Source organism: Globicephala melas, chromosome 1 (genome assembly GCF_963455315.2).
Source record: "Globicephala melas chromosome 1, mGloMel1.2, whole genome shotgun sequence".
Taxonomy (NCBI): domain Eukaryota; kingdom Metazoa; phylum Chordata; class Mammalia; order Artiodactyla; family Delphinidae; genus Globicephala; species Globicephala melas.
Genome location: NC_083314.1, coordinates 76,007,862 through 76,016,483, shown reverse-complemented (window position 1 = coordinate 76,016,483; position 8,622 = coordinate 76,007,862). Strand labels below are relative to the sequence as shown.

Genomic DNA, 8,622 nt, shown 5'->3' with positions numbered 1-8,622 from the left:
TTTTCTTGGCTGTCCCTCCAACGTCCATTTGCCACAATATAAAATCCCCTCTGCACCAGTGCCAGCCCCCAACCCCTTAGAATAAGTCATGGTTAATGAATAACAGCATATGCATACAAGAATTTTAACACAGAGGTTAGAGTCAAGCCCCTCTTTACTTCCAGCACGAGACTGGAGCACCCCAAAGTCCTTAAAGAACCTCCAACCACCACCACTCATTTCACTCCAGACTCCTCAAGCCCAGCTCTGAGAGAAAAGCCCCGCCCCCCAACTAAGGCCCGGCCCCCATGTTTCCGGGCGAGGGGTGACCACGTGGTTGTCGCCAATAACAACTCAGCACTACTCCCGCCCTCTAGCTAAAGCTCGAGAGCGATAGTCGACTACACCAATTGACCCTTAAAGATTGTGTGAGCGACGACCAAAATGACCAATTAATACGAGGTAGGTAGGAGTCTAAGGCGGGACTCTGAGTACGGAAGCTACCACGGGAGGGAAGGAGAGAGGGAAAGACCCGGTGAAGGGGCAAGAGGCAGGTGAGAACCTGGAAGAGCTCAGCAGTCTGAAGCGTGGCGGGAAGAGACAGGATTCCGGGCTAGAAAGGGTGCGGAAGCCAGCAGAAGAAGGCGGCTGAGTTTTGGTCGTGGGTGGAGGGAGGGAACGCACTTAAAGGGGCCAAGGCCCAGGATAAGGTAGACATTTAAAGGAACAGATGCCCCAAAGAGAAGAGGCATTTAAAGGTGCAGATGCCCAAGATAGAGCAGACCCTAGAGGAGCCGAGCTCAACGGACAGAAGACATTTAAAGTGGTAGGTTCGGGAGAGAAGGACATTTTAAGGAGACTAGGACCGAGCATAGAAAACATTAAAAGAGGTATGGGCTAGGGTTTGAGAACACGTTTATTAAAGGGACATGGATAAAGGAGTCGATTGTCAAGGGCGTGATGAGGAAGACTGCACTCCTGCTCTCCCCCATTGTCCTTTCTGGCTCCTCCAGGTTCCCTCGACCCCGGAAACCCAGTTCCCAGGCTATGACCCCCAGTGCCCTGTAGACCTGGCGGGCCCCGCGTGCTTGCGCCCCCTATTTGGGGGTCTGGGTGGCTACTGGAGGGCCTTGCAGAGGGGCAGAGAAGGCAGGACCATGGCATCTAGGGCCTCTGAACCTCCCCCAGGGCGCAGCGTGACGGCGGGCATCATCATTGTTGGAGATGAGATCCTCAAGGTGTGTCTGGGACAGAGGAGGGGGGAGGGGCAGCGTTCTCCTGTCCTCCGGAGCTTGCTCCACGTTCTGTTGAGGGAGGGTGAACCAGGGTGGGAGCCCCCTTGCTGCAGTAGGGTCCTGGAGTGAGTCCAATATATTGGAGGAAAAGTGACCTTCATTCTTTCAATTACTGTGTTGAAAAACTTGTAGCAAAGTCCCTACAATTTGCCAAGCACTATGGTAGGGGGAGGGGTGGCTTTACAGAAATGACAATGCATGTATTATTTCAGAGTTATATCCAACCTGTTTGGAAAATGATCCAAGGCATTCCACAGAGTAGATAAGTGAGATAGAAGGAAAGTACTAGAAGGGGGAAATTACTTCTAAATAATCAGGGAAGTCTCACTAGAGGTCATGGTGGGCATCAGGTTTGTAATAGTAATATTGAGTGCTTACTAGCGCCTGGCAGTGTGCTTATTACATCACATATGTGATTTTACTAATCCTCACAACAACTCCATGATGTGGGTACTTTTTTTTTTTTCCCTGCTGAGCCGCCCGACCTGTGGGATCTTAGTTCCCTGACCAGGGATCAAACCCACGCACCCTGCATTGGAAGCGCGGAGTCTTAACCACTGGACCACCAGGGAAGTCCGATGTGGGTACTTTTATTATAAATCTCAATGAATAGATTATGAGACTGAGGCTCAGAGAGGTTGAGAAACTTGCCCACAGTTGAACAGCTAGTAAGTGGTAGGTGGGGTTCCAACCTGATTCTCACTTACTCCAGAGCCCCCCTTAACCACTAAACTCTCTATAGAGAAGTAGAAGAAGATGGGGCTGGAAAAGAAGAGTGGACACACACCATAGACTCACAGCCTCAAATATTCTGCAAATGAATTTGAACTTTATTCTGTATATGGTTGGAAACAACAAATGGCTTTTGAGCCAAGAGTGATGCAATCACAGTGACACGTTAGGAAAGTTGTTCAGGAGGCACAGGGCAGAGTGCTGTGGCTGGAGGCTGGGATTCTGGCCAGGGGTCTGCCGCCACTGTCCAGGTGAAAGGTGCCAAGGACCCGTTTGGTGGCAGTAGGAACAGAGGGAAGAGAGCAAATGGAGAGACATTTCAGAAGTAGAATTGACAGCTTGAAGAACCTGACACTGTGGACTGTGTCTGGAGATGCCATTGACCAAAGGGACAACAGCCAGGGATAGGGTGAAGATGCCCAGTAAGCACCTGGAGCCAGAGGACTAAAACTGTCAGGGTTGGTGAGGAAGTAGATGAGTTGTCCCCATACAATTGATGATTGAATCCATAAGCAGAGATGAAGGCCCAAGGGGGATCACATTACCCCTGACTCCATTCACATGGATTTTCCCACTCTTGCGCCTAGTCTGGGCTTCTGCGTAGCCCGAGGTGGTGTCCCCCAAAGAGCAGAGTGCCCCATCATCAGGCAGATGCAGCCTGATCCTTCCCCCTTTGCCCTTCATCCCTACGGCACTGACACTGTCATCTTCCCCATCTCCAATCTCGCAGGGGCACACTCAGGACACCAATACCTACTTTCTGTGCCGGACACTGCGCTCCCTGGGGGTCCAGGTGTGCCGAGTCTCTGTCGTACCCGATGAGGTAGCCACCATCGCGGCTGAGGTCACGTCTTTCTCCAGCCGCTTCACCCACGTCCTTACGGCAGGGGGCATTGGCCCCACCCATGATGATGTGACCTTCGAGGCAGTAGCACAGGCCTTTGGGGACGAACTCAGGCCACACCCTGAGCTGGAAGGGGCCGTCAAAGCCCTAGGGGGGGAGGGCTGGGAGAAGCTGTCACGGGTGCCCTCCTCTGCCCGCCTACATTATGGCACAGATCCTCTCACTGGCCGTCCGTTCAGATTCCCACTAGTCTCCGTCCGAAACGTCTACCTCTTCCCGGGAATTCCGGAGCTGCTGCGGCGGGTGCTGGAGGGGCTAAAGGGACTGTTTCAAAACACAGCTGTTCAGTTCCACTTGCGAGAGCTGTATGTGGCAGCTAATGAGGCCTCTATCGCCCCCATCCTGGCTGAGGCCCAGGCCCACTTTGGGCGCAGGCTTGGCCTGGGTTCCTACCCTGACTGGGGCAGCAACTACTATCAGGTGAAGCTGACACTGGACTCGGAGGAAGAAGGGCCCCTGGAGGAATGCCTGGCCTACCTGACTGCTCGTCTGCCCCAGGGATCGCTGGTCCCCTACGTACCCAACGCCGTGGAGCAGGCCAGTGAGGCCGTGTACAAACTCACTGAGTCAGGTAGGGGCCTCCGGGGGGAGGGGCAGCATACATCAGACCTTTGGTGCCACCCTCAGTCTCAGGAATGCAGGGGCTGTTGGAGGCTTCCCCCAGATCCAGGAGAAGGCAGAAGATAGCTACAGCTGATTCATTCATTCTTCCAATAAATATCAATTGAGTACCTCCTTTCAGCAACACTGTGCTGGCTGTTGGGGGTATAACTCAACAAGACAGAGGTATGCCCTATTCTGGACAAGGAGTTTAACAGGAGAGGGAGACGTTAAACAGGTAATCGTGCATGAGGTGTCAGTGATGGGGGGGTCTCCATAGCAGGGAGATCAGCCTTGATGTGGGGTCCAAGAAGGCTTCTCTGGGCGAGTGACATATCAGCTGAGTGCTAAGGAGGATTTGGTCAGACCAGGAGGTAGGCAAGAGTAAACTGTTAGAGAATGGAAAGAAACCAGGACCTCCAGAGGGAAGACACTGAGGTGAAGAGTGCTATGAGGTGTGGCTGAATGACAGGCTGGGGGCAGACTGCAGGGCCGAGTGGGCAGATGAAGGCGTGGGGAACACTGGGAAGATATGGAAGGGTTTTAAGCAAGGGCAACTTGGCCCCCACTGCCCTTTGACCACTGCCCTTTGACAGTCATATGTCTCTATCTGATGCCCTCTTCCCTGCCTGGCTGGCAGGGTCTTCTCTGAGAGAAAAGGTGGCAGGCGCCCTACAGACCATTGAGACTGCCCTGGCTCAGTACAGCCTCACCCAGCTCTGCGTGGGATTCAACGGGGGCAAGGACTGCACCGCCCTCCTGCACCTCTTCCATGCCGCTGTGCAGAAGTGAGCCAACCCCCTGGAGGCAAGACCCCAGAGATAGATCGGCCCCATCCTCTAGTTCCCCATCCTAAGAAGCAGGGAGGAAAGGGGTTGTCTGGGTGGGGTTTGGGAGGATGGTAGCCATAGTGACCTCTCGGTTCCATTCCCCCACCATATTTATTGAGCGTCTGACACCTGCCTGGCGCGGGGTATGGACGTGCAAGCCACCATCCCCGACAACAGGGTGGTCACAGTCCTGTCGGGGAGGTAAGGCTTACATACTGGAAACAGGAGTGTATGCTCCAGATTTGAGAGGTAAGAGGTCAGAGTGGGCTTCCCAGACGAAGTGGGTTCTGATGGATGGGAAGGATGAGGAAAGGAGAGAAGGGGAGGGTGTCCATCCCAGGGGCCAAAAGGCAAGCTCTCTGGAGAGCATTTCCCTGCCCATCCTGGCAAGCCAATGGATTCTGCCCCCTCCCCAGGAAATACCCTGATGCTCAAGAGCCCCTCCAGATCCTGTATATCCGCAGCATCTCCCCTTTCCCTGAGCTGGAGCAGTTTCTACAGGACACCATCAAGAGGTACTAGGGACCTGAAGGTTTGGGCTCCAAGAGGGGCTTGGCAGGGCCCACTCTTGACTCCCACTGCTCTTCCTCAGGTACAGTCTGCAGGTGCTGGAGGCTGAGGGTGACATGAAGCAGGCCCTGAGCGAGCTGCGGGCACAGCATCCCCAGCTGGAGGCTGTGCTGATGGGCACCCGCCGCACCGACCCCTACTCCTGCAGCCTCGGCCCCTTCAGTCCCACTGACCCAGGGTGGCCTTCATTCATGCGCATCAACCCGCTACTGGTATCAGGGAAGGGGATTTATCGCCTTCAGTCTCGTGCCCCCATCAGTCATTGCTCCTTGGCTACCTGAGGTGGGGGAGGTTAGACCCTGGGGCTTGGATGAAACAGCCCCATCATCCAGGGGAGGCTGTGCTATTTGTTCGTTCAGCCTTTTGAGCAATTTTTATCAAGCACTAATTCAGCGGCAGGCATCCTGCTTTCTCCTGTGGACAGAACAATGACTTAGACCTGTGCTGACTGATATGGCAGCCACGAGCCATCTATTTACACTCAAATTGTAATTAATTGAAATGAAATACAAGTTGCTAAAAAAAAACCAAAACTGAATTGTATACTTTAGAAGGGTGAGTTTCATGGCATGTGAATATCTCAATTTTTAAATTAAATTACAATTCAAAATTCAGTTCTTTAGTTCTACTAACAACATGTCAAGCAACCACCATGTTAGCACAAATAAAGAACATTTCCATCATTGCAGAAAGTTCTACTGGACAGCACAGGCTTACACAGACATAGATATCCTCTCCCTGTCCTGGAACTTAGATGCCAGTGGAGGGTGGGTTGAGAAATGGAGAGGGACAGGATAAAAGCTTTCTCTTTCTTATTGGTTGGCCTACACAGAGCAAGATTTACCAGAGAATTGGGTAGCAGGCCCTCCCTCAGAGGCCAAGGGAGCCGAAGAGCCCCGGATAGTCCCCTTCCCAGGTGGCAGTGGGTAGGTGTGGGAAAGGAAAGTATGTGTGACTCTTCTCTGACTCTGACCTCCCAGGACTGGACCTACAGAGACATCTGGGACTTTCTGCGTCAACTGTTTGTCCCATACTGTATCCTGTATGACCAAGGGTAAGGGATTTGGAGGAAGAGGATGGGTGTGTGGAAGATGTGAGGGTGCTGGGACTGGAGAGCCGAGCCCACCACACTCACCCATGCCCTCCATTCCCATTCCCCCGCCCCACCAAGCTATACGTCACTGGGGAGCCGGGAGAACACGGTGCGGAACCCAGCCCTGAAGTGCCCGAACCCAGGAGGACAGCCCACCTACCGTCCAGCCTACCTGCTTGAGAACGAAGACGAGGAGCGGAACTCCCGCACGTGACCTCCCACTCCTGCCCTGTCCAGGAGGAAGGGAAGGGGGCCATCCTGGGGTCTAACCTGTCAATAAACCACCTCTCCTGTGCCTGTTGCTCTGGCTGTGTCTTCCTGCTTCAGGGGACGAGAGAAGCAGAAGTGGGCCAGGCCCTGGCAGCTCGGAGCCCTCAGTGCTCACTTTGGGGCAGCGGGGGAGAGAGGAGGCTGGAAAGGAGCTCTCATTGATGATTTTCAGTGCCAGCCTCAGCTGGAGCCCACCAGAGGGCAGGAGCAGGGAGCAGTGCCAACCCCTGGGGGAAGGGATAACTGGGCAGGGCAGCCAGGGCTTCGAGACCCAGGCTGGAGGAAGGGAAGCTGAGCTGGCCTGGCTGTGGAGGATGAAAGATGGAGTGGCCAGGCCCTCCTCCTACTAACCCCACCCCACCATCCCTGGGCACAGGGGCTGACTCAGCCCATTCTCAGGCCCAGAACTTTCCCTGTGCTAGACCCTGGGGCCTTTGTCCCCACAGTCATGAGGTCTGAAGGGGGTGGGGACAATGTTGATAAAAGGCACTAGAGGCAGCTCCCACACCCTTCCTCAGAGCTGCTGCCCACATGCAGTCCCGGATACAGCCCCTAGCCCAGGCCCTGCCCTTCTCCCTTGGAGGAGTTCTGCGAGACACTGGACTCCGGGTGCCTGTCATGAAGACGGGCACAGGGTGGGAGGGCCTGCAGCGGACCCTGAAGGAAGTCGCCTACATCCTCCTCTGCTGCTGGTGTATCAAGGAGCTGCTGGATTAATGGCAGCAGGGAGCTGCCTCCTCCCCGCTGGCACCATGGCCAGCATCGCTCAGGTGGGCAGGGTAGGGCAAACAGACAGGAGGCATGGCTGCAGCTTCTGTGGCGGAGCCTGCCTCTCAGCTTCCCATTCTCTTTTTTAGCACCCAGCCCAACCCCCATCAAGACTCCTGGGGCCAGCTGTGCTTGACCAAGGACGGGCCACAAACAATGAGTGAAGTGTGATCCTGCTTTGAGTTTGTGCCATCTGTCAGACCTGCCTCATCTCTCGGCCTCTATTCCCAGGCCCCACCTCCAGTGCACCTCTGGTGCACAGGAGCTTGGCCTGCTGGCTAGGACCCCAGTCAGACTGCAGCAGAACCTGGCACTCCTCCAAGCCTGGTACAGTGAGCCCACCGGCCCAGATGGCTGATCTCACCATACCCTCTTAGTACCAGGAATGGGCTGCCCCCAGTATCTCTGTATGAGAATCACTGAACTGTATGTATAATAAATAAGCCTTGAGACCAAAAGTTCTAAATGTCTACAGGGAAGTCAGAAAAAGTCAGCACTGGAAGAGTCTGGGAACCAAGGAGGGAAGGAAGTTTTCCTGGATAGAACAGAATGAAAGCCAGGTTTCCTGACTCACTGGTGCCTGGGTGGGGAGGGCGTTGGGTAGAAAGGCCAGGTTCCTCCCAACTTGTAGACAGGGAGGAGTCCAGCTTGGGTGGGGTCTTCTTCTGTGAGGCCCTGTGTGTAAGGATGGGAACCCAAATAGAAGACCTGGTCTGGCCAGCTCCCTGCCCCTGAAGATCTTGGGGAAAGCACTGAGCTGGTGCTAGTTCCCAGCTTACGGAGGAAGTCCGGCCCTGCTCCTCTAGCTCACACACAAAGCTGCAAGAGAAAGCCACCTGTATGGCCACACAGGTCCCTCAGGTTTATGACAGTGCATAGGACACAAACAGCCAGAATGAGCAGAATTGACTCTTCACTTCCCCTCGGCAGCCACCAACACATGCTCTCCCTGAATCACTCCCAGTGGTAGGCACACACCAGCCATTTACATCGTCTTGTTCCTGCATAATGACATGCCCACTCACAGCCCCCAACGACCTCAGAGCCAGCCAGTGTCCCTGGGATCTCTACCCAGCATTCCCTGGGGCCCAGTTATGCCCTCCCCCCTCCATTCTGTCCTGGGACACTGGCCTGGAGATGGTGTATGTGGCCCTCCCTCACTGCCAGGGACCAGCTCTTCCTCAGACTTCTTAGTTAACTCCTTTTTCTCTGGGCTTATTTTCTTTTTCTTGCTTTCTCTCTCTCTCTCTTTCTTTTTCTTCCTTTTTTTTTTTTTTTTTTTTTTGGTCAAAGTAATATATGCCTAATAAACTCTGATAGTAAAAATTATCTCCCTCCCACACCTATCCCCCAGCTCTCCTGCCTGGAGGTAACCATGGTGACCAGTATCTTGGACAGCATTCCAGAGATAGTCTATGCATATACTGCATCGTCATTCATTCTTTTTTTTTTTAGTTTTTTATTTTAATTTAAGTATAGTTGATTTACAGTATTATATTAGTTTCTGGTGTACAACACAGTGATTCAAAATTTTTACAGATTATACTCCATTTAAAGTTATTATAAAATATTGGCTATATT

General features: G+C 53.5%; 2 protein-coding genes across 8 annotated transcripts; both read left to right on the top strand.

Moving 5' to 3' along the window:
• Positions 1-325: 325 nt before the first annotated feature.
• FLAD1 (flavin adenine dinucleotide synthetase 1) lies at positions 326-6,304 on the top strand. Of its 7 annotated transcripts, none has more exons than XM_030841988.2 (8): positions 326-441; positions 993-1,217; positions 2,737-3,481; positions 4,151-4,298; positions 4,757-4,855; positions 4,933-5,122; positions 5,891-5,964; positions 6,082-6,304. In XM_030841988.2, exons 2-8 carry the CDS (start codon positions 1,137-1,139, stop codon positions 6,215-6,217), a joined length of 1,473 nt encoding a protein of 490 aa, XP_030697848.1. In that variant the 5' UTR covers positions 326-441; positions 993-1,136; the 3' UTR covers positions 6,218-6,304. The 7 variants fall into 7 exon arrangements, with proteins under 7 accessions (XP_030697848.1, XP_030697847.1, XP_060154683.1 ...); XM_030841987.2 differs by lacking the exon at positions 326-441 and adding an exon at positions 460-533; XM_060298700.1 differs by lacking the exon at positions 326-441 and adding an exon at positions 545-601.
• A 69-nt stretch (positions 6,305-6,373) lies between these two features.
• On the top strand, positions 6,374-7,353 carry LENEP (lens epithelial protein). Its single transcript, XM_030841993.2, has 2 exons — positions 6,374-7,043; positions 7,131-7,353. The coding sequence occupies exon 1, from the start codon at positions 6,805-6,807 to the stop codon at positions 6,988-6,990; it is 186 nt and encodes a 61-aa protein (XP_030697853.1). The 5' UTR covers positions 6,374-6,804; the 3' UTR covers positions 6,991-7,043; positions 7,131-7,353.
• The last annotated feature ends 1,269 nt before the right edge of the window (positions 7,354-8,622 follow it).

Bases quoted from the DNA above. Each gene is read 5' to 3' on its own strand.
- FLAD1 (XM_030841982.2), top strand. From the start codon at position 710: ATGCCCCAAAGAGAAGAGGCATTTAAAGGTGCAGATGCCCAAGATAGA. The intron at 4,299-4,756 runs GTGAGCCAACCC...CCCCCTCCCCAG, and splicing joins TTCCATGCCGCTGTGCAGAA to GAAATACCCTGATGCTCAAG. The intron at 5,965-6,081 runs GTAAGGGATTTG...CGCCCCACCAAG, and splicing joins TGTATCCTGTATGACCAAGG to CTATACGTCACTGGGGAGCC.
- LENEP (XM_030841993.2), top strand. From the start codon at position 6,805: ATGCAGTCCCGGATACAGCCCCTAGCCCAGGCCCTGCCCTTCTCCCTT.